This window comes from Meriones unguiculatus, chromosome 17, assembly GCF_030254825.1.
Source record: "Meriones unguiculatus strain TT.TT164.6M chromosome 17, Bangor_MerUng_6.1, whole genome shotgun sequence".
Classification (NCBI taxonomy): Eukaryota; Metazoa; Chordata; class Mammalia; order Rodentia; family Muridae; genus Meriones; species Meriones unguiculatus.
The window spans coordinates 27,500,984-27,525,380 of record NC_083364.1 but is presented as its reverse complement, the minus strand read 5'-3'; the positions used below and the strand labels follow the sequence as shown (position 1 = coordinate 27,525,380).

Below are 24,397 nucleotides of genomic sequence, written 5' to 3'. Positions count from 1 at the left end.
GGGATGTCCTGCACTCTGCTGTCTCTTGTCCAAAATTACAGGCACAATTACATGGTTACAAGAAAAACCAGAACCCTATTTCCCTAGACCGCAGGCAGCTCTATCGTGTACACTATCAGTGTGGAGAGAATTTTCTGGACACATCACAAGGATAGCCATGGGATCATTGTCTTTTCTTCAATGATGTATCTGGAACTCGGGTGGTCAAGAAACTTAAGCTGGCAGCTTTGATGTCAACACACTCAGCATTGGGGCCCACACTGTAGTTGTCTTATATTCATATGCTATCTGCAGAAAAGAACTCTTACCTGAGAATTCACTAGGCGAATGGTAGTTTTCGTGCCCACATCCTGTTCGAAGTTGGCTGTGGGTGCCCGATTAAACCTCAGGACTGCATCATGATTATCTGTAAACCACAGGAAATGGAAAATAGGGGGTGAGTGCTACCAATACACAGGAAGAGAGAAAGGAGAAAGGGAGGTAGAGGGGAAGATCAAAATGCACGCCATTGTCTCATATAACACACAGAGGGTATTATAATGAGTGTGGTGCTCTGTGAGGTTCACAAAGATGATCACCTGCTGCCAGCCACTGCCAGAGCTACAGTGTCCACTAAGTTTGAAGCCCATTCACTGGCACCAGTGTGCTGAGACGCAGCAGAAAAATGAACATGGCCACCAGGTTATGTACAGCAGAATCTTTACTCAGTCATGAAAGGAACAAGCCGCACCCTCGCTAGCTATCACCAGCGGACCATATCTTTAGCCCTGCCCGATTGGTTTTGCACTGTTTTTTTTTTTTTTAAGCAGGCACTTTGTTAGAAATAATATACTTTATTAACTCCAGCCAAGGTCAGACAGACCATCTCAAAAACACAAAACTACTTCCTGGTCTTCTTTAAGCATAATTTGTACAAGTTTCTGAACTGATCCGGTGGAGGTAACAAGTCATGGCTTCAGGTCCCATCCCAACCCTAAGTCTCTATGATTCTATGAGAGTCCACCCCCACCTCACTCGCTCAAACAAGTCTGGGGTTCACTAGCAAAGTCTCCACCAGACTGGAGATCGTCTCCTGTCCGTGAATTTTTGTTTAGGTCTGTTCAAGATCTACACAGATAAGATAGGAAGAACAGAAGGCATTCAGCTCCATACAGAAAGGCCTGTTAGAGGCAGGAGGAGGTGCCCGCAGAATTAAGCCATGAAAGTCTTCTCTTTATTTCAATTCATATATATTTCTCTCTAACCCGCAGGAATCCAGATGGCTTCTTCCCAGAAACAACAGGGTTTGATTCCCAGACGACATGCTTTTTAGAATGGTTTGGAAATGACACAAGATGAGCATAGTCCATATCTTATCAGCTTCCCGGCAGTGCTCTGAAGAGAGAACCGTGTCCACTCTTACACAACACAACGTATTGGTTTCTCTGAACCAGGCACAGGGTTCCAAAGTGATAAGCACAGGTGAGATGCAGACCCGCCGGACATCACACTCAGACAACTTCCCAGTCAAAGATCCCAGGAGCCATGAAAGTACCGTCTTCGTGGCAGATTTTGAGGACATCACCCCACCACCCAGGGCTGCATGTAGCTCTTCCCACCCCGAGGCATACCACAGTATGAAAAGCAGAGACTCTGAGCTGAGGAAGGCCACTGTCATCAGGCATGCCTTGGTGGAGGGATAGACTCAACATCTTTCCCTCCTGTCTGCTTCATCTCCTGCTCTCACACAACTGAAGAGAAAGAAAAGAGCAAAACCAGAATTGAAAACTTCTCCCTAACAGGGCCTGAGACTTCTGATCCCAGAAAACCACAGCCGGGGGTCATCCCGTGGAGCCCTAAGGGAAACTGAGCCTAGCCTTACCTTCTTCCTCCTCAGAGGCAAGCCAGTGCTCCCCTGAGCCAGTTTCGGGCAAGCCTGAAGACAGGGTATGCCCACTGACACAGTCCAAAACTTCAAGGTACCAGAGGCAGGTGGAAATGGAGGAGGGGGTGACTTGGAGGGAACAATGGAGACTCCCCATCACAGAAAGCTTTGGATAGGTCCTCGAGGTTAGGCATAAAAGAGAGCATGATCATTTCTTCATGTAGAAATTCTGATTGAAGACTATGCTATGCCAGGCACAGTTCTAGGCACCAGAGACAATGGGCAAAAAAAGACAAGGTCCCTCCCCACAAAGACATTGCATTTTACTGCACAGGGAAAGAAAATACACAGGTTGAGAACCACTGGGCTATGACGAGAAGAAAAAAGATGCACTTATAGACGGATCAGGGCATGACTGTGGAGATCTGAGCATAAAGTCTGGATTTTTTTTTTTAATCAAAAACTAAAATCCCAAATCCTTATATAGTCTGTCACTTCTCACCACTGATCGTCGGCCATCTCTCTCACTTAACCCCTCACCCTTCTCCACCCAATGGGCCCCACACCCCAACAGCCTCTACCATTCCACCACACAGCCTCCGTTTCTTGCTTTTGCCTCAGAATGTTGTTTTCCTTTCCTCTGGGGAAGCAAGGAGGAACTGATCCAGCCCACATCACTCAGAGCCCACTATTGTTATGAGATGCAACACGAGGATGCCTGAGTCACCTGACCGCTCTCAACCGCTATCTGCCTACGACCACTTGTGCATTTCTTGGGCCTCCAGTTAGCTCATGGGGACTGCTGGGGGCCCAAGACAGCAGGTGCTGCAGGAGACAAAGCCAGTATACATCCCAGCTTGTGGGGGGCAGAGGCACCCCTAGCTGAGAGCTAGGAACAGTATACGGCTTCTAAGGGAGAGTGAGTCAGTTTCCCTTGGGGAGTAGCCCCTAGTGGGTAGACCAAGCTGCAGTGGATGGACCCAGACGGATGAGCAACACAGACTGGACTCAGGGAGTTATTAAAACAAAAAGAGCACAAGAAGTCAGGAGGAGTTAGAGGTGGACATGAGGGGAGTGGGTGCGTGAATGTGTGTGCGTGTGTTTGTGTGTGAACATGATCAAAATATGATCAGACTATGTGCATGTATCACATCCTCAGAGAATGAATGAAAATATTACATTTTTGAGACTGTGGGGGCTGGAGAGATGAGTCAGCAGTTAAGAAAACTGAGTGCTCTTCCAGAGGCTACGGGTTCAATTTCCAGCACCCAAGCGCAGGCAGTTCACAGCTAGGTGTGTAACTCCAGTTCCAAGGATTTGACGCCCTCTTCTAGCCTCCCTGGGTGCTAAGCACACATGGAGCACACAGACATGCAGGCAGGCAAAACACCCACGCACAAAAATAAAACTAAGAGGATGAAAGCGGGAACACCAAGCACACAGAGAGCGCACACTGTATCGTTCTGATTGGTGACAGTATGTTAAAATTATGCTATTATTTGAAACACAATCCTCAGCTTATCTACGTAGCTTATCTACATTAAGTACACTATTACTGTTTCAAAAGGCCCTTCTGATTACGGGGCCCTACCAGTCTCATTTGTGGGGTGACAAGAATCATCAAAGTTGTGCACAGGTTGGCTTTCTAACCCAATTCCCGGGGCCATTTCTCCACGGCAGGGCAGGAGCCTAGCCTCCTCAGTGATCTGAGCTACACCGTAAGAAGAGCTGTGCATGTATCACATCCTCAGAGAATGAATGAAAATATTACATTTTTGAGACTGTGGGGGCTGGAGAGATGAGTCAGCAGTTAAGAAAACTGAGTGCTCTTCCAGAGGCTACGGGTTCAGTTTCCAGCACCCAAGCGCAGGCAGTTCACAGCTGCATGAAGCCATGGTCAGGCTCAACTGTCACAACAAGCCCAAGAGCTGCCATGCCGCGGCACGCATGGGCCTTTGTGTTTCAGGCCGTCATCCTGTGGTGCTGATGAGTTCAGGAATGAACTCGGGTTTTCTGTTTGTTTTTGTCTTGTAAGAAACACATAAAAAATCAAGCTGTAGCTTCAGTTTACAAAGAGATTCAGCTCTGCCTTAATCCTGAAAGCAATTTTACCCATTTGGTGACTTGATAGAAAGAGCAAGGGTTATCTAACACGAACCATCCTAAACGCAACTGTTCTGTTGCAGATGTGGAGAAGAAACAAATTAATTGCATTACACAGGATGGAAATCAATCACATTTAGTTTTCAGAAAGGAAAAAAAAAAAAGTCCAAAGAAACCATAAGGGTAAAAGCCGAAGTTGGGGTGGGACTGGACATTTCTGTGGGCCTCGTTAGGATGGCTATTGACTCAGGGAGACAGAAAATGTGATGTCGCCTCCCTCTGCTCTAGAGAATCCGATTTGGGTCTGTATTCCTTCTTTGACAGCTTGCGCTTGGCAGTCACCAGAAGGAAATTAAAAGGAATATATGACCTCACCCTCTCCAGGACCCCCACCTGGCAGCAAGGCTCTCTCTACTGCCAGAGTTCTCTCAAAAAAAAAAAAAAAAAAAAAAAAAAAAAAACAGAAAGAAGTGGCTTTGCACAAATTAGTTAGCTCTCAGCTGCAAGTCTGGCAATACGAAGACTCTGGCTCTTTATCAGCGGCTAGGGGTTTCAAGAACAGCAAACTGCTGTCCTTTGACCTGGAGCCTCTTACAGTTAGAGTGTTCTGAGAAAAGCTGAGAATTAGCCAGGTGAGACTCAAGGAATTTGCATGTGTCAGAAAAAGGAAAAGGGAGGGAGCTCAGGGGGCAAAATGCAAGCACGAGGACGCAAAGCATTTGTCACTCCAGGAAAGACAGCTGAAGCCACTTCGCTGGGGCAACTCTGCCGGTCTGCTAAGCTATGCTTGAATTCTTGTTTTAGGGTGCCGAAATTCCCCAGCCAGTCCTAGGACCATCAGCCACTCGAGGAATAGTCCTTCCATACTGTACTGGTTGGTTTTGTATGCCAACCTGACGCAATCTAAAGTCATTGGAAGAAGGAGCCTCAGATGAGGAAATACCTCCATGAGATCCAGCTGCAAGGCATTTTCTCAATTAGTGATCAATGGGGGAGGGCCCAGCCCACTGTGGGTGGTGCCATCCCTGGGCTGGTGGTCCTACAAGAAAGCAGAGCGAGCAAGCTACTAAGCAGCACCCCTCCGTGGCCTCTGCATCAGCTCCTGCCTCCAGGTTCCTGCCCTGCTTGAGCTCCTGCCCTGATGAACAGCAATGTGGAAATGTAAGCCAAAGAAACCCTTTGCTCCCCCAGCTTGCTCTTTCAGAGATGGCGTTTCGTTGCCACAGTGGAAACCCTAAGACACATACCAATCTCTTGGCCCAGCCGGGAGGATTTCAAAGCTCCTGCAGAGGAAACAACAGCACACTTGTGCCATGGTCCAGCCTTGGCCCTAATGTCCTCCTCAGGCAAGATATCCTCCCAGTCAGGGGCGTTGAAGGGAAAATCTGTGGCCTCTATCATGGATACGTTCACATTGTCTCGAAGGCGGCAGCGAAGGGCCTCTGCACTAAACTTGATCCCTGGCCCTGGCCCCTTGTAGGACACTTTATACTTGTTCATGTTCAGATAATTCTTCCAGATGTTCTGCAGCCTGGGCTCAACATTTTTGTATGAGGAGCTCTTGTCCCACACCGGGAAGGCACGCTGTAGTTTGCCCTTGGTTGGGACCCTGGGTTGACTGAGGGTTCGAGTGCTCTGCTTAGGGTCTTGTCTGCTGCTTGTGGACACGGACTGGAGACCAGACCCCATGGCCAGTTCCTCCAGGCTCTTCGGCATCTGGAACTCTTCAGCTTGCAATGTGACAGCCTCATAGTAGTTTCCTTTCTTCCACACAAAGATGAGTGCAAACAGGACAAAGGCCAGGACAAAACAGCTGAATTTTTTCTTCAAGTTGGTATGGATCATAATGAAAGGTACGTGCAGGAAAGCCACTGTTCTGAGCAGGAAGCAAGCCTAGAAGACAGAGAACAGGGGGAAGAAAGATGATGGAGGGTATATCCAAAGCAGCGTGCAGTGGGGCAAGGGGCCAAGCAAAGGATCTAGCATAAACAGACTCGGAGTCCAGCCCCAGCTGCCTTCCATCAGCTATGCAGCCTTGAGCAAGCCAACAGGGGCAGGGGAGCCTTAGCATGGGCTCTGAATGTAGGCAGCGTTCTTCAGAACCTCTCATTGAGCCGTGAGCATTTTCCACTTTTCCACCCCTAGTCTGTGTGCCGTGACTCTTGGCTTCTGGCGCTCTGCTCCAGCCCACTCAAGAATTTCAGGCCAGAGCCTCTCACACCAGGTCACCCCTACGGCCCATGCTTCAGAAGCCCATACCCTCAGAAGCAACAATCAAAAGGGAGCAGACTGACTGGACTAGACACAAAAGCCAGAGTCTCTGAAATCCTACAGCAGTTAAAAAAGCCAGAGGAGGGCTGGAGAGATGGCTCAGAGGTTGAGCACTGGCTGCTCTTCCAGAGATCATGAGTTCAATTCCCAGCAACCACATGGTAGCTCATAACCATCTGTAGTGAGATTTGGTGTCCTCTTCTGGCGTGCAGGTGTACATGTAGGCAGAATACTGTATACATAATAAATAAATAAATATTTTTTAAAAAGCCAGAGAAATCCCCCATGCACTTGTGATACAGTTCTTTCTGTGAGGGCTCTGATCTGGGACTTTCTAGGCCAAAATTTAGCCCCACAGTCCACTATTCAGTGTACCCAAGTGGCTAGATCATTTTGTGACAGAGGATGGGAAGTCTTGCTAAGATTAACAAAGACGGCCCCTGACTAAATGGAAGTAAATGGCGTAACTGAATGGAAGATGGAGGCACTCCATAGCCAAAAGGGTCTGTATCCTCTGGAAGACACTAAATTCTCTGTCTCCTTAGTTCACTTAGCAGGAGTCAAAGCAACTGCCCTCCGGGCTTTGTTCACCCTGAGAGTCTGAAGTCCTTCCCCACCAAGCTTGCTCCTGAGAATGTTTGAGAGAAAGCAGTGGGAGTCCTAGACTGGAAATTCGTGAAGCCTGGGGGGGGGCTTGATTCCATTCTTTGTGAGCGTGAACAAGTGAATCTGTGTGCCCCTGAGCACCTGCAGAATAGTCATCCCTGCCTATTTCATCTGTGCCGTGTTGGGAGTGTTAAATAAAAGGGTGGGTTAAAGGGTAGAAACCCCATAAAGGTAAAGGCTGGGGCAGGTATTCTAGGCAGTGAAAGGACAGCAGCCCTTTGACAAGAGGGCCAAGCGAGCGGTGATGCTGGTGAGTGAAAGGTGACGTGAATCATATCTGGAAGGGATGTGATTGATGTACACAGAGGAGCAAGAATTCAGACACAGCATCACGAGTGCGAGGCCGAGGGCTTGCTATACCATTGGAAAGCAAATGAAATCAATTTCCCCAGTCAAGAGCACTGACCACATGACCACGTGGCAGCTCAAGAATGACTAGAGGAGAGACAACGTTTAGGAAACCGTATCACTTAGGCACTTCACCTGTAATGTCTCACACCAAGCACAAACACGAAAAAGTCTGTTTTCACAACCCTGTGTTAGAATAATCAGAGCGAGGCTTTAGCAAGTCTTCATTGTCACTAGCTCACCACACTGCTAGAACCAGGGTTCCAATTCAGGTTAGCCTATATCTAATGGTTTATAGCCATCTCTCTCAACCTGTGGGTCTCAACCCCTCTGAGAGTCACATATTAGATGCCCGGAATATTAGCTCTTTACATTACTATGCATAACAGCAGCAAAAATTATAGTTATGACGTAGCAATGAAATAATCTTATGGTTGGGGGGAGGGGTGTCTCCACAACATGAGGAACTGTATTAAAGGGTCGCAGCATTAGGAAGGTTGAGAACCGCTGGTTTTATAGTTTTTTCCCTGAAGGACAGGAATCTTTAATCAGGGTCAGAAAACTGTAAACTGTAAAACTCAGAACTAGAGTGTCCAGAGATGAAACTCCCAGGTAGCGGAAAGCATCCCTCATCCGCCATCCTTGGTGGGCACCATGTACCAGGGGCTCTTTTCACAGGAATTAAGTGTTATATCCAGCGTGGTGCTTTGTGATAACCAGGGAAGCTCCCGTGAGTACCGGGTGTAGGTTTGGGAAACACACGCAACTCTGTACTTGTACGACTGACGTGGAAATAACGAGTTGGAAAGTGACCTGCAATTCTAGGGGAGAGGAGATAGCAGCGGGAACCCCACTTCACTGTTATGAGAGTGGAAGCTTGGAAAAGGCTGCCACTGCCTTTCCTGGGGTGCCTAAAGAAACAGGAGTTTCCACAGATGACCTCAGTGAGTCTCAGAGACCTCTGCTGGCCTGGACCTTCCTGGCTGTGCCAGCCATTCTTGGTAGTCAAATGGACTGTATCTGGAATGAACGACAATCCAGAAATGGAGGGCACACCTGTGATCGGGGTTCTTCCCTGGCATTGGAACCTACTCCTCAGAGATTCCAGCATGTACAGAAGACCAGCTGAGACACCCAGCCTTGTAGGACTTAGCAACTACCAGCTTCTTGAACTTTCCATCCACAGCGAGCCATTGTTGGGTTAATTGTAATGCACCCTGTAAGTTATTCCAATAAATTCCCTATTTAGACATCTATAGAAGAGATTCACTCCATCAGGGCTTGTGTGGTCCCTCCATACTGCCATCATCGGAGGCCAGCTGGGGTTTCTAGTCACGGCCACTCAGAGCTGAAGGGGCTATTCTTACCTGCCTAGCTCTTTGAGCAAGAAAGACATGGAGGAATGCCTCACCTACCACCTCCCTCATGGAAAAGAGAAGTGATATTGTGGAAAACAGTATATGCTTTGGATTTTCCCACCACCAGACTTATTTGGTAAGCTTCCAGGCTGTGCAGCTGATGTGTTCTCTGCCCCTGACTTTCACCATAATCCCTGCTTGTTAGCAACCGGTGTTTACAAAGCCTGGGTTTTGCCAGAGGAGAATGCTTCCTGATAACCTTTCTATATAACTGGCCCCGGAACAGAACCTGGACCAGAGTCATGCTCAGACAGGGATTATTAAGCTGACAAAACTGTATCAACGAATCTTTACACCTGGAGGAGACTTCTCGGAAAAGAATACTGCAGTTAAGAATATTGCCACCAAGCCAACAGTGGATAGACAATAAAGAAACCCTGTAAGTAAGGAGTTCTGCCCTGTCTACTCCCTGAGGCATGTTTAACGTCAAATGCAATGCTTGGCATATAAACGTTCTCATAAAAGGCTACAGAACAATTCAGACGTCACCTCTGAAGCTTATAGGGATGGCAGGCCTGCTAGCCACACCTTCTTGGCTGTCACTGAACAAGTGTTTACAAGTGTAGGAAAAGAACAAGCAGAGAGAAAGCAGTGAAGCCACTTGCCAGCATATTCTGGCCCACACTTTGTCATTCAGGAAAGTCACCCTCAACTCTTACCTGTTTCTGGCTAGTCCCTTTGGGGCTGCAGGCCCTCCAGGTCTTCAGGAACCAGCACTATTCTCCATGGGGACGAGTTTTACACTAGTAGGTCTGGAGGCCAAGGCTCGTTCTCAGGATGATCAAAAACCATCTGAAATGCAAATAAAAGAGGAGGTTAGACTGATTTTTTTCTAACAGGGTGGTGTTAAACATTAACAGGACAGATGGACGCTTTTGGAGGTGAGTGAGTAGTGGCGTATCCCAGGAAGCCCTGGTCATGCTAGAAGAGGTAAAGGCCAATTGAAAATGAAACACCCAAGGTCTATGAGCAATGTAGAGAGCCTAGAAAAGATAAGGAAGATAAGGATGTTTTAGAAAGAGGACATTACAAAACCATCTGGGAAGAAACTGGTAATTAACCTCTCCTTGAGAATAAATAGGATAAGGACTCACCCCACCCTCCACAAAAAACCCCAAGTTGATTTTTAAAAAATATTTATTTGTGCAAAATATTTAATAATATGGGAAAGTTTGAATCATGTATTTTTCTTAAATTTATTTTTATTTATTTATTTTTTAATTTAATTTTTTATTAGTTACACTTTATTCACTTTGTATCCCCCGTGTAGCACCCTCCCACTCCCCTCCCAACCCCTCCTTTCAATTCCCTTCTCCACGCATGCCTCTCCCCAAGTCCACTGATAGGGGAGGTCTTCTTTTCCTTCCTTCTGATCCTAGTCTATCAGATCTCATCAGGAGTGGCTGCATTGTCTTCCTCTGTGGCCTGTAAGGCTTCACCCCCGCCTCGGGGAGGTGATCAAAGAGCAGGCCAATCAGTTCATGTCAGAGCCAGTCCCTGTTCACATTACTATGGAAGAGTCATGTATTTTTAATGTGGGTTACAAAATTGCAAATACTACTTAAATTCAGAAAGAAAAAAAAAAACGTAAAAAGAGAAAGTACAGGGAGGGGGAAGAGTACCTAGGAAGACAGAAAAGATGTTTCCATCTTTGAAGTTTTGGACACATTGAACAATGTCTAAAATAAACACGGATTACTCTTTGAGATTAAACAAATAATAACCAAGGTGATTTAGCTCAGTGGTAGAGTACATGGTAAGCACATGGCCCTAAGATTGATCCCCAGAACAGCAAAAAATAAAAGCCGAGCTTTATATATTTAACATAATAAATATAATATTTTAAAAGCTAAAAACAGAATTCACTCTCTACAATTTTAATGCTATATAAAATTAACAAGGGAAAGCTAAATGAGTTTAATTGCACGAAAATTTAAATTGCTACACAATAAAAAAATATAATGAAATAAAAAGGGAAATAAGAGTCAGTGTATAAGAAAAGGCTGATATGGGGGCTTCAGAGATGGCTAAGCACTTATGAACACTTGCACACGTGTGTGCTAAGAACCAATCTATAATTCTGGTTCCAGAGGGACTAACACCCTCTTCTGGCCTCAGTGGGTACTGCACACACACACACACACACACACACCCGCACCCGCTAAACACCCATACCCATAAAATTTTTTTTTAATTTTAAAAAATAAAGGACTAATATGGTAAAAAGCCTCCCAAAAGAAAGAGGCCAGCAACTTGAACAGATAAATTATAAATTAAAAACAACAACTGAGAAGCATATGATATTTAAGATTGGCTTTTTTTTTCTTTTATTGTCTCACACATTATATGACTCCACCACAGTTTTCCCTTCTGCCACTCCTCTCAGCCTCTCTGCCCACCTTTCCTCTGCCCTCTATCAACCTCTCCTCTGTTCCCCTTAAAAAAACAAAAATGAAAATGAGCGTCCCAGGTATAGCCACTGAACATGGTCTAACAAGTTACAATAAGACTGGGCACAAACCCTCATGTCACATCTGGACTTGGCAGAAAAGGGTCCCAAACACTGGCAAGAGCCAGAGACACCCCCCACTCCCATTACCACAAGAATACCAAGCTACATAACCATAAGGTATATGCAGAGGACCTAGCTCAGACCCATACAGGATCCATGGCTGACGCTTCAGTCTCTGTGCCTATGAGCCGGCTTAGCTGATTCTGTGGGCTGTGCTTTCCTGGTGTCCTCAACCCCTCTAGCTCCTACAATCCTTTCTCCTCATCTTCTATGGGGTTCCCCTTGCTCTGCCTAGAGTTTGGCTGTGGGTGTCTGAGTCTGCTTCTATTGGTTGCTAGGTGGCACCCCTCTAATGACAACTGGGCTAGGTACCGATCTATGAGTATGGCAGAGTATCATTAGTAATCATGGCATTGGCTGTTTTCCCCTTTGCCAGTTGTATATTTGGTTCTGTCCTGGGTCTCTGAGCTGTCCTGTCTCTGGTTCCTGGTCATCCACACAGTGTCAAGAGTGGACTTCCTCTCTAGCCATGGACCACAAGTTGGACCAGTCATGGGTTAATCTTGAAAGCCAGGACAGATTCTAGGTCCAAGGTTTTGTGACTGGGTTGATATCCAAGTTCCACTGCTAGGAGTCATGTGTAGTTATAGAAGAAGATCGCCAGTTCAGGCTCCGGAGCCTCCGTTACTGAGAGATGTCACTAGGGTCACCCTCATAGATTCCTCGGAGTGTCCACTGCAGTAGGTTTCTACATTAATCCCCAAGTGTCCCTCAATTCCAGTAGTATCTCCCACCCCCTCACCACCACTGCTCTGCCTTATCCCTCCTGTTTCCATCCCTCCTGGCCCTGTCCACCCACAACATCTATTCTGTTGCCTCTTCCCAAGGTCCATATGTTGTTGCCTCCTCACCCTGAGCCTTAAGGTTGCTCTCAAGGGCGACCTTAGAGCACCTAGGGCAACCAGAACATTAAAATAATGGCTTACAGGCCAGACAGTGCTCGGCCATCTTCAGAACAGTCCTACACTTTGCTGGGCAGACCACAATAAAATTGTCAGACAGCTAAAGGAGAAGAACATGGTCTGAGCCTTCTAGAAAGTGCTCAAGCACTGGGATTTGCTACAAAACCGGGGCTGAATAAGCAATTAAAAAGGAGGAGTGCATTCCAGTCTCCTCACGTGTAAAATGAGCTCCTACCTTCTACACTAGCGGGGACTGAAAAAGGATTAATGAGGAAAGAATGTGAGTGTATCAAGCAATCTGTATAGAAAAAGAGGGTTGAATTTCAAACCTATTTATAATGGTGAAAAATCTACTCACTTAGCTTCCAAACACCCCTTGAGGTTGCATCCACTTGAATGGGATGGAAATACAAGAGAACTTTTGTGCCTACAGAGAAGAGAACACTCACAACATTTTAATAGAGACACAAAACGCGTTATCTGTGCACACATGATTGAAAACGTGATTCAAGCATGTTCATGTGTCAGGCCTGGGAAGTTGCTGAGGAACTACTGGTCTTCTTCCTTTTCCCCTTCCTCTTCCGCCTCATCATCACTATCATCATCATTGTTCTGTTATTTGGGTAACTAAGGCAAACTCCTGAGGACAATAGTGAAAATACACTATCTTCTGCATCACCTGGCTGCATAATATTGATCTGGCCCTGAAGCCTACTGCAGGAGGTCTAGCACTGGAAACCGGAAAGAAAGCAGCAAGCGCTCCTGTCACAGAGGACTAGCCACAACAAAAGGACTTACGATGACAACCAGCTTTGTCAGCAAAATGGAGACATGCTCCATTGGAGACCGTAGGCTCTGGCTGAAAGACCCATTGCTTTCATGAGTAGGAGTGAGACAGAAGGCAGGCTCTGGGCATGACAGAAGCAACCTTTTACCAAACAGTTCAGGGCTGGGGTTGGAGATTTAGTTACGTGGAAGAGTGCTTGCTTACTTAGCAGGTCCAAAGCCCTTGGTTCAGTCCACAGCTCAGGAGAAAGGGAAAAAGAGTTCAGGGCTTTCTTTACTCGTTCAGAGAATAACTGGATTTGGAGCAGCCTCCTGGGAGAACCAGAAAATGTCTCTTCACAAGTGTCCTTTGTGGTGTCAGCATTTACCATTGCATGTGCGCTCACCTTAACTGACTGCTGCCTCTTTCCACTACAGATAGAAGTAGACACCTTGTCGGCCTTTAATGCTACTGTCAGTGAGTATCCAGACACTAGCTGAGTGTCGTGCACATAGTAGGTGCTCAGTAAATACTTGCTGAATGAAACACTTCTTTAAACACTTCTGCTTATTTCAGGGAGTGCAGATGGAAGATGTTCTTTCATAACCCCCTCAGAGAACACTGACCCTTGGATGAACCTCTTGCTTGCAGACAAAAGCTTCCTGCCAATCTTAACACACAAACTGGTGGGACATTATATTTTTAATGGGTAACACCCGCAGCCATCAGAAGAAGCCACCTCAGGAGGAGCCTGCAGAGACTGATGTACCAACCAAGGACTATGCATGGACAGGATCTAGTCCCCCTTCTCAGATGTAGCTAATGGGCAACTCCGACTCCAAGTGGGTTCCCTAGTATGGGGAGCAGGGGTTATCTCTGACTTCAAGTCTGTTGCCTGCTCCTTGATTTCCCTGTGGCGGGGTGGCCTTGCCAGGCCACAGAGAAAGAGGATGCAGGCAGTCCTGATGAGACTTGATATAGTCTGGGTTCAGTTGTTAAAGGAGGAGGGCTCCCCCTGTCTGAGGACTAGGGGAGGAGAATAGGGAGGAAGAAGGAGGGAAGGTGGGCCCAGGAGGAGATGAGGGAGGGAGCTATGATTGGGATGTAAAGTGAATAACTTAAAAAAAAATTAAATTTAAAAGACATGCCTAACTTGATTCCAAAAGCGATCCAGTCGAAACTGTCTACCGTGGGCCAGAAGGGTCTTCCAAATGTAGTCACCACACCTGATGAGCGGGCTGGTCTGGTGACCTTCAACCAGCTGTAAACTGAGACCAGGATCCTTGGCTCTGGGTGACAAACTGTTGACTCTAACGACAGCAGCAATTCATTTAGCAACTGGATACATGCTAAGCACTGATCCAGACTTACAATTCAATTGAAGGCACATGATCTGGAGAAGAGGGCATGCTCTGCCTCTCATCAGTCACGTGATCTTGGCTGACCCAAGCTCCAAGACTCAGCTAACTCACTGTAAAGTGGGGGTGATGACTGATCCTATATCCCAGGCTTATTTTGAAAATGAAAATGAGAGGCCCCAAAGGACTGCAATAGCCACTGTGCTGAATATTATGCACTCTTCCTTGACTTGTCGCTAGCCCCCATTCTGCAGAGACCAGCATTATCCCAGTGTTACAAACAGGGAAACAGACAAGAAAGAGAAATAATTTATCCAGGAAACTCAAGGAGAACGCTCAGTGGTCCAGACACTTCTATGCCTTGAACTTTCCTTCTGTGCAGACTGAATTTCATGTGGGCCACACCGAGACCACCTTCCAGCACCAACTCCTATCCTTCAAGCTCCTGTCATTCTTACAGAAACCAATGAGTCCAATGTGCCTATTCCAGGCCTATTCAAACTAGGTGACCTTCCCCTGACCGCAGATCTCTTCCAACCACATAGAGAACTTCTTCCTGTCAGACACGTCTGGTCTCTTTCATCTAGCCAGACTCTGGCTCATAACTAAGAAATGCTCGGTTATCTGGAAGAATAAATTGGGTCTGACACTGCCCTCCCCACCCCCATCCCTTTCAATTGTTAGAGTCCCCTTCAGAGCCATGCTGTGCAGGTGTTCCTAAAGTCTGTTGGTTACTCAAGATGATAGAAAGATTACCACCTCTGGTCACACATGGCTGGGCAGGCAGTTATGCCTCTTGTTCAGAAAGATTTTAAGATGAAAGAAAATCCCCTTCCTTGTAAAAATATGCCTAGTGGTTTAAGCTCCGCCCTCCTAGCCCTGCGGACTCGGAATGAGAGCCGCTTACATTGCTCAGCACACGCACCTGAAGGCTATGTTGAGAGCCTTGTATGTATCAACTCATTTCATTTTTGGAGCCAACACTTACTTCATGCGGTCTATGGCATTGACTTCTGCATCCCATTTGCTGTGGTCATTTCCTGTCTGATCCAGAAAGAGATGCTCCTCTTCAGTCCTGGAAGATTTTTGCTATCTGCTCCCTGTCTTTTCTTCCAACACAACATCTGTCTTTCTCCTGCTTCCCAACCTATACTCCTCTTGGGGTTTCTCCACCTTACTGGTCACTCTCCACTCAGAAGTCTGGAACTGGCTCCCTCTCGTGTTCCCCATCTCTATGCAGTGAAATGCCTCAGGTTGTATCCTCACTCGCCACTGGCTGTGCCGGTATCATGCTCCGACCTCCCTCTACCCACTGGGAGGTTTGCATTCAAAGCATGTTCACTAAAACCCATCAGAGTAAGTTCTGATGGAGAGGGTGGGAGGGGTACGAGAATAAAGAGTGCAGGGTGACCACAGGGGGAAGTGCGATAAATCGCGGCAGCTTCCCTACCGACCCTCTCATCCCTTAGCTACCGAGGCGGTACCACAGAGAAGGACGATTTTCCTGGAAGGCAGCAAAATGTCCTTGCAAAAATGTAGGTTCTTGACGTCCATCTTTAATCATTCTGACCTAAATAGTCTGTGTTAGGGGTGAGCAATGTGCACTTGACAAGCTTCCGTTGATGTTGAGTGGGGACCTGGGACTCAAGGTCCAGGGGCCTCCTCCTTCCTGCCTCTGCCACTGAGCTACACTCTCCCGTTCAATTCTAACGCAGCGGGACAGTGTGTACCCAGGCTCCGGAGAAGCAGTTAGATAGAGCAGCAGTAAACGAAGTGAGGTGTGCCCTTCAAGATCCAGGAAAAAAAAATCACGAGGAATTTTACAGTGACTTAACAAAACCATTTTATGCCTTTTGAAAATGGGGCTAACATTTCGAAATCCTCCCTTTTTTTTTCTTTATAAGCTATTATGTTTTGCAAAAGCTATGATAGACTTTATCACAAATAGAGAGAGGCGTCCAACTTTGGAGAAAAAGGTCAGCTGGCGCGATCATCTCAAAACTCCAGGTTCAAACCCTGGCTTTCCTACCTGTCTGTTGGATGACCCTTGGCCAGTGAACCGAGTTCTGTGAGCCTTGCCCCTCATCTGCACGCAGGACACAAATACACTTAGAGGTTCCCCCGTACCAGATGCTGCTCACGACTCAAGGACGCATTGTCTCACCTTCTGAGACAATGACGCTTTGAGGGCTTTCCGTGTGTCCTGAGCTTCATGCAGTGAAGCTCACTCTGTGACTGCAGCTGCTTTGGTGGTCCCTGAGGGAATACAGTGAGCAACTGGCAAACACACTTCTGCTGCGAGCTGTCTGCCTCCATCACCCCAGCTCCTAGCCGAGTTCGACTGAGTGGAACGGGTCAAGATGAAATATTCTGCCGAAACACCTCTGACGGGTCATTCCTTTGCTAGCAAGGGCTTGTGATAAGCAACAGGAAAGTAAGCTGGAACGGGGGGGGGGGGGGGGGCATCTGAGAAGGGAATTTGGGAAGGCGCGAGCTGTTTATAGTTCGAGCGGCAGCAGCCTTCATAATGTTTACCCAAAGCCAAGGTTAACAAGGTTAAGGGTGGGGAGGAGAAGACCCTGCCCAGATCAAAGCTTTGAGAATAAAGGAGCTTTCTACATGGTTCAGGCTTCTAAAAGGTTGTCTTACCAGAGATCTGATGGTTCCCCAGCCAGGCAGACAATGATTGAAATGATGCCAAAGTCTTCAGAAACACAACACATGGTCAAATGTTGTCCAACAGCCTAGAGAACTGAATTTGTGGGGTGGAGGGCACTGACTACATAACTGTAGTCCCTGACCAAAGCCAGATATTATGAAGGGATTTAAAAAAAAAAAAAAAAACTCCCGGCCATTTGTTGTGTCCAGCCTACAGGCAAATGAGCAAATGTTGGCCAACCTATTGCACAGGTTCTTGATGAAAATCGGCCCCTTCATGCCCCATTAGCTCCCTTCTGTAGAACACCCACTCCCCAGGGCAAGCAGAAGATGCCCCAGCCCCAGGGGCCATCTCCCCTGGTCTTACCACACCAAAGGCCAACCTACATTCCGCTTCATAAATCAAATAAGCAGAGGAGGAAAGCACAGAGAGAGTCTATAAAGAGGGCTGAACAAACACCATACTCCTAGCAATGCACCCACCTCTTTTGTCCACTCCTCCCTTCTACCACACCACGCCCCTACCCCTCAAAAAAATAGAAAACTATGTCTGTCTCCACACCAGGAAGAGGGACTGTTTCACTTCCTTCTAATCTCTACGGTCCCCACCATGTGTTTGGGTTTTTTTGTTTTGTTTTTTGTTTTTTCCTTCTTCTCAAGTGCAGTAAGGTTTCATATCAGTTCCCCACCCCTACAGCTTTTCCCAGCTGGGGTTCCATGAGGAAACAGAGTCCAGATATCCTAAGACAGTCTTTGTTTATAATAATGTACAAGGCTACGAACAGGAATCTAGAAGTTATTAGCTGTGTATCATCCTTGGAGAAACGGGAACATACCCCAAAAGAGTCTCCTACAGAACTTCTTTTCTTCATTTTTCTGAATTAACCCCCTCAACACACACACGCACACACACACACGCGAACACACACACACACATACACATGAACACAGTGCTTATAGAAATATATCTATCTTCAGTACTCTTAATACTCTCTAACTGTTGTTTATACTCCATTTTTTTCTTCTCCTGAGAAACTTCATCTCACTCTCTCTCTCTCGTCCACTTTTGGCTGATTTGCCTTGTTTACATACTCCCTACTCTGAGTCCCGTAAGTAGAGTAAGTGCCAGAGTTCAAACCTTGAGTTGATTTCCAATCAGCAGTTTTTCCCCCCTCATTGTTGCTTTGTTTTTATACCTGAAAAGATCTAAGTCCTACCATCTAGGAGCTTGAGGGTATGGTTCTTCCACTTTGCAGTGGTCCCAAAGTGTGAAAGAAACATACCCCATGCACTCAGTGGGCTCATTCGACCAGTGAAGACTATGGAGGAAAGTCCTGAAAGTGGCCAGAAATTCCAGTGCCTGACATCTGTCATGTAGTTTGGGAGAAATAAAGAATCCAGTCAAATACCCAGGTAGTACTTTGGAAAGAGAAAACTTCCTTGCAAGATATTAGAGTGGGCAAAGAGACAGAAATGGGCTGGGTGACCTGATAAACTGGGTGTGTGAGAGGCCACCACTCAGAGGAGGACATCGTCGAAGACTGGCAGGAGGTGCAAGAGGGGGCCATGCAGTTTTCTGAAGAAAAAAAAAAGGGAGGGGGGTCCACACGGAAGGGAAAATAGATTTCCTAGGCAAAGAGAAGCCGATCATACTTCCAGAACAATGCAAGGCCTGGAGCAAAGAGTACAGTTGGGCCCTCAGAGATTGTCAGATCATGTGGACCTTTAGACTAATATAAGAATCTTGGCTTCCCTGGATGGCATGTAAGAGAAGGCTCACTCCAGCTACCGTACTAAGAATCGGCTACAGTAGGCAGCAAAGCAGAGAAAGTACAAAAGGAATCTGTCCCAAGAAGCTATGCCAACAGCAACCAAGTCTGGTGACTCATGCCTACAACCTCAACTCTCGGGAAAGATGCTGAGGCAGCAGGACAGAAAGTTTAAGACCAACCTGGGCAACAGTTTGAGTTCTTGTCCCAAGAAGGAAAACAAAGCAAGTGATGGCGGAGGCAGTGGCAGTGGTGCTGGCGGCAGCGGTGGTAAAAGAGGGTCAGGGAGGAAGGGGAAAAGGAGCTGCTATTGCAGCTCATAGAGGGTTCATAGACTTCTTTACTGAGATCCTACTGTGTGCTAGCATTTTATGTTAAACAAAATTAATCTCATCACCTTGGGAGCCAGAGTATTGACAATCATCGTCTTTATTGGAGAAATGAGGTTCAGAGTTCACATCATCATTGCTCAGAGGTCTGCCAAGGAGACCGTCGCTGTTAACACAATCGCTGCTAAAATTTCAGTGCGACACACAGAAACCCAGCTTTCTTGCTATGCAGGTTTATCATGGATCACGAGCTTTTCCCATCATGCTTCTTGAAATACTGAATGTGTTTAGTGTTTAGTGGTTCTCAGGAGGCCGTGTGCAAGGAATAGTGGTTTTGATAGCTTACTTAACTGTTACCTACAACCACCGCACCGGGAATGTACCCATTCTTTCCTAATTGAATCAGGAATTCCAACCTCAGCAGTAGACACAATCATACCTCCCAGAGAGCAGATTTCCCTGCTTGGCTAAATGTAGGCAGGCACCTAAGTTCCCCCAACTGCCCTCACTTGGCAAGGGGAACCCAGTCTAAGCTTAACCAGAAGAATCAGACTGAGTGCTTAGAAATCAATGGATCACTGTAAAAACCAGGATTTTAGTGATTGACCGATTAGGTGTGAGCCTCGCTCCCCGCCTCAGCCCTCAGTGAGCAAAGGCAGGGAAGCACCTATACCAAAAGAAGCCTTTTATATGAGGCTTTCTATAACAGATCTATGCAAGGCTGTCACAAAAAAAAAAAAAAAAAAAAAAAAAAAACCTGCCAACATGACCACTACATGGTAACATGATTATGGTTATGGGAAAGGATTTTTAAATTTTGTTCTGGTTTGTTTTGGTTTGGTTTTGTAGATAAGAGAGATAAAATAACCAGAGGCATCTGGAAGAGTCCAGAGCAGAGAGTGAAAGAAGCAGAATGAACATGGTCAGCAGATGGGACATGGCCAGGGAGAAGAGCGGGGAAGAGAGAACAGAGAGAGAAGCAGGAGCAGAGAACCATGAGAATTGCTCATTGTTATAAGAAGGAGGAGCAGCTGAAGCCCATGAGTTGGAGGGAGTTTAGCGCAGAGGAAGAGGTAAGAACAAGGATGATAGCGTGGACTTTAATATGCGTAACAGGTACTTGTGAGTAGGGACTGAGGGAGTCTGGGCGCTAGTGTAAACACTGGTACGCTGATAGGAGCCACAGACGTGTGTTAACTTGAGAGCTATGTGTCCCTTTTGCCAGAGGTAAGGGAACCAGGTCCTTTGTCCTTTCGGCAGAGAGGAAAACAGCTTCTCCTGAGGAATGCTGGCTTTATTTGTTTGTTTGTTTGTTTGTTTTTTCAAGACAGGGTTTCTCTGCATAGTCTTGGCTGTCCTGTACTCACTTTGTAGAGGAGGCTGGCCTCGAACTCACAGCGATCTGCCTTGCTCTGCCTCCTGAGTGCACCACCACCGCCTGGCTACTGGCTTTTTTTTCCCTTAAAACTGCCAGAAACCCACCTATACTTCAGGTTGAGCTGGGCCTAGACTCAATTCTGGATGAATCAATGGGTCATTCCCACCCCCCTTTTTTAAGAAGGAGGGGTGCCCTTTGGATAGTCAATAGTGCAGTTACAACAGGCAAGGGAATGGGCTCCCTGCAAGTCCCCTATGCTAAATTGCAAAAGAGAGCCGGGTGGCTGCAAAGTAAAGAAAAAAAAAAAAAAGTCAAACATTTTCTCTTAAACCCTAGACATGCATGGTGGCATATGATGCAACCTCAGAACTCAGAAAGAGACAGAGCTAGAAGGATCAGAGAGCCCACCCTCAACTAACAGTAAGTTCAATGCCACCCTGTATGCTACCGAGCAGGACCCTGTAGCAAAATCAGAGGGTTATTTTTTTCTTAAATTTAATAAGGTGAATTTCTCTACTGAACTAAAGTTTAACTGTGTCTTTTGCGAGTCACACCTATCAGTGTTAGTATGTATATAAGCATGGCATGCACACAACCGAGTTTATTCAGGGAAAGAGAAGCAGACGAGAGTTAGGACCTGAGTGAGCCATGGGGGTAGAGAGACAGCGAGAGAGACAGAGATGGGGAGAGGGGGCCACTCCAACAGAAAAGGGGAGAAAGCAAGAGACGAGAAAGAGAGAAGTAAGAGGCAGGGTCCTTTTATCCTGGGCCCCTGGCAGCAGCAACCAATGATGACATCATAAGTGGCTAAGCAGCCTAGGAGTGGGCTTGCGCATCAACTTGTGAACTAACAGTGCTTGCTGTCTTAAGCATCATTTCACCCAGAATCTCCAGATCTAGGGGTCAAGTCAAGGGCTGTTCTTGCATTCCACTGTATCTTTGCCCATCTGGGCAAAAGGAAGCCATGACTGGAATTCCCTGGCACTGTTTTATGTATATGGGTATTTTGACTGCACATACCTCTGTGAACCATGGGCGTGTGTGGTGCCTGCCGTAGTCAGAAGGGGGAATCTAGAAGAAGGCAACAGATCCTTTGGAGCTGGAGCTGGAACTGGAGTTACAGCCAGTGGTAAGCTGTGGATACTGGAAACTGAACCGAGGGTCCTCCGGAAGAGCAGGTCCTACGGCCTTCACCTTGAAGCCTTCTCTCCAGCAGACATTTCCTAAACGCCAGACTCAGTGACTAGAGCTAACCTCACTTGAAGGTCAGCAGCCCAAGAACTGGTTTGCTCACTCCTCTTCGGAAAGGAATGTCTTCCACAGGTCCGGGTCAAGCCCGCACAGGGCACCACCCACAGGGAACGGGGAAAGAAGATTCAGAAAGGAAAGCCTCGCAAAGTCCGCTAATGACAGCGGCAGCACCGCCAACGTACTGGTGCCCAGCGTTAGGCTCGGTGGAGTGGATTCTGACTGAACTGATCTGAACTTAGAAGCAGTCCTGAAAGCATTACAACAGGACGGGAGGAGACCACAACTCCTCCGGCAGCAGCGGCACCAGCAGGAGCAATACCTGCCCGGCCCAGGGGGGACGTGGCCCAGACACTTACTTGCTGCCAAACTGCCCAAAGCGTTTGCTGCCAGACAGGAAATGGCAGGCCCACAGCGTCAGTCCTGACCTCTGCATTACATGCCACCAACTTGGTGGGAATCCACACACAATGAAGTGCTTTAAAATCAGCACTGAGCTCTCCTTCCTCACCCCGGGAAGGACTTGCCAGTAAATGGCAGCGCCAACACTTGACCCCACGATCAGCTGAACTCAGAGACTATGTGGTTGGATTTGGTTCGGCTTTTCATGCAGAACTATTTTATTAATAGCCGTGGCTTTGTTCCAAATTCATTAAATAATCTAATACAATTTCGTAATGTTTTGTTTATTTAATTGAGCATTTCATATTTATTATTTTTAGTGATTTGGGAAGTTAGCATATAAAAATGGGTTTCAGTGTGACAGTGTCTCTGTGGTTCCCTTTCTCTCCCTATGTATAGTCCTTGTTTCATCCTCATTTAGACCTATTCCTCCCCTCACCTGGTCCCCTTCCTACTTTCATCACACACAAGCACATGAGCACACATACACACTTAAAACTAGAATCTGTATATATGAGAAAGAAGAAGTTTGTGTGAGCCTGGCTTATTTCTCTTAACATAGTGACCAGTGATGACCAGTGACCTTCAGTTCCATTTTGCTGTCCTGCCACTATTCTTTACAGCTGCATTAAAAATCCACCGTACCTAAGTATCTCATGTTCTTTATCCACTCATCTGTTGATGGACACTGACCTTGTTGTCTTTGCCTCAGTGAATAATGTGGATTTGTAAGTACCTCTGTGGTGTGGTGGCTTTGCATACACTGGATCTATACGCAGGTGTGGCATGGCTGAATCATTTAGTAGTTCTAATTCTGGCCTTTTCAGGAACCTCCACTTTCATCTCTGTACTGCCTGCACCAATGCACATTCCCACCCACAGGGAAGAAGGGCTCCTTCCCCCCACATTCTTTCAGGCATGTGTTGCTTTTCCTCTTGATGAGAGCCACACTGGTCATTTATTCTCACTTCTTCTTTTGAGAACTATCTATTCAATCCATTAGCCCATTTCTTGATTGCATGTAAGAGATGCTTAGTATTTCCACTTCAAACACTTTAAAAGCTCAGTCTTTAAACCATTCGAAATCTCTAAAATATCCAGTCTACAAAATCCCATCGTCTCTTAACTGTGGATTTCTGTAAAATCAAAACTAAATACTTTTTTTTTTAATTATTTTACTCCAAGAAGGAAGAGCCAAGATACAGTCACAATCTGAACAAAACAAAACCAAACTGACAGTGTAAGTAACTCAGTGTTCAATGTGTAGACTCACTTAAGACCTTCTGGGTTTCAAAGGGGCCTGGACAGTCTCTGGCTCTGCCATCTACAGCACACACACACAGTTTGCCTTATAGGCTCAGGCTGGCTCCTCCCCACAGCTGCTGCTGTCCTTGACAGTCATCTGATGGTTTGGGCATCTCTAAAATGCTGGGGTCCCCTCTACAACTGGGCTCCAATAGCGGTTCCTGGGCTCTCTTCAAGGACTCTGACCCTGCCACACACTGCCAAATCTTCAGCTTCTCTCCATGACACCTTCAGACCCGGAGCTTCGACTACAACTGAGGTTGCACCTTCAGCACTGGCGTCCCCTCAGGGATGCCAGCCCTGCCACACACTGCCAAGCTTCAGCTGTTCTCTATGACCAGTTCAGGCCATCAAAACTGGTACCACCTTGTATGACTCCTACACTACCAAGTTTGGCTGTCAGCATAAGTACGACCTTGGCTACCTCAGGAACAAAGTTTCTACGTGCTAACTCAGAGGAAACACTTCCCAGATTTCACCTCAATGATGCTGGCTTCTTCTTAATCATAGCTGACTCTTCAGCCCCAGCTGACCAGAAATGACTGCACCAACAAAGCAGAGATTTCACATTTTCAGTGGTCTCTTGTTAACTCGTGCCAATTCTTCAGCCCCAGTTCACCAGACCAGGGATATTTAATTCAAAATACCAGTGGTCCTAATAGAGTCTTTAGTGGACTCCCAAACTGGCCTCAGAAGCTTCGGAAAGCTGGGTCTCCATCACCTCCATATCTCTCAACACTCTTATCTTCCAGACTCACGCTGAACAGCCCACTGAGCTCAACAGCTTGTCTGGCCCAAAGTTTAAATGTCATTACACTGCTCCTCAAAACACCTGGTCAGGCCTGTCACAACAATTCCCCAAGGCCTGGTGCTAGTTTCTATCTTAGGGTTTCTATTGCTGTGAGGAAACACCACGACCAAAGCAGCTTGGGGAGAAAAGGGTTTATTTAAGGTTTTTGTTTGTTTGTTTGGTTGGTTGGTTTTTTGTTTCTATTATTGCTTTTTGGTGTTTCGACACGTGGTTTCTCTGTATAGTCCTG

General features: G+C 46.6%; 1 protein-coding gene across 4 annotated transcripts in view; it reads right to left on the bottom strand.

Moving 5' to 3' along the window:
• Positions 1-24,397, bottom strand: part of St6gal1 (ST6 beta-galactoside alpha-2,6-sialyltransferase 1) — a 119,593-nt gene that overhangs the window by 23,696 nt on the left and 71,500 nt on the right. For 3 of the 4 annotated variants that reach the window (XM_021636160.2, XM_021636161.2, XM_060370139.1), the window contains 3 exons: positions 9,330-9,462; positions 5,215-5,860; positions 309-406 (listed from right to left, as the gene is read on the bottom strand). In XM_021636160.2, the coding sequence (XP_021491835.1) occupies positions 309-406; positions 5,215-5,812 (696 nt within the window). In that variant the 5' untranslated portion in view covers positions 5,813-5,860; positions 9,330-9,462. Of the gene's footprint in view, positions 1-308; positions 407-5,214; positions 5,861-9,329; positions 9,463-16,917; positions 16,937-24,397 lie in introns of those variants that run through there. The other variant, XM_060370140.1, reaches the window with a different exon arrangement.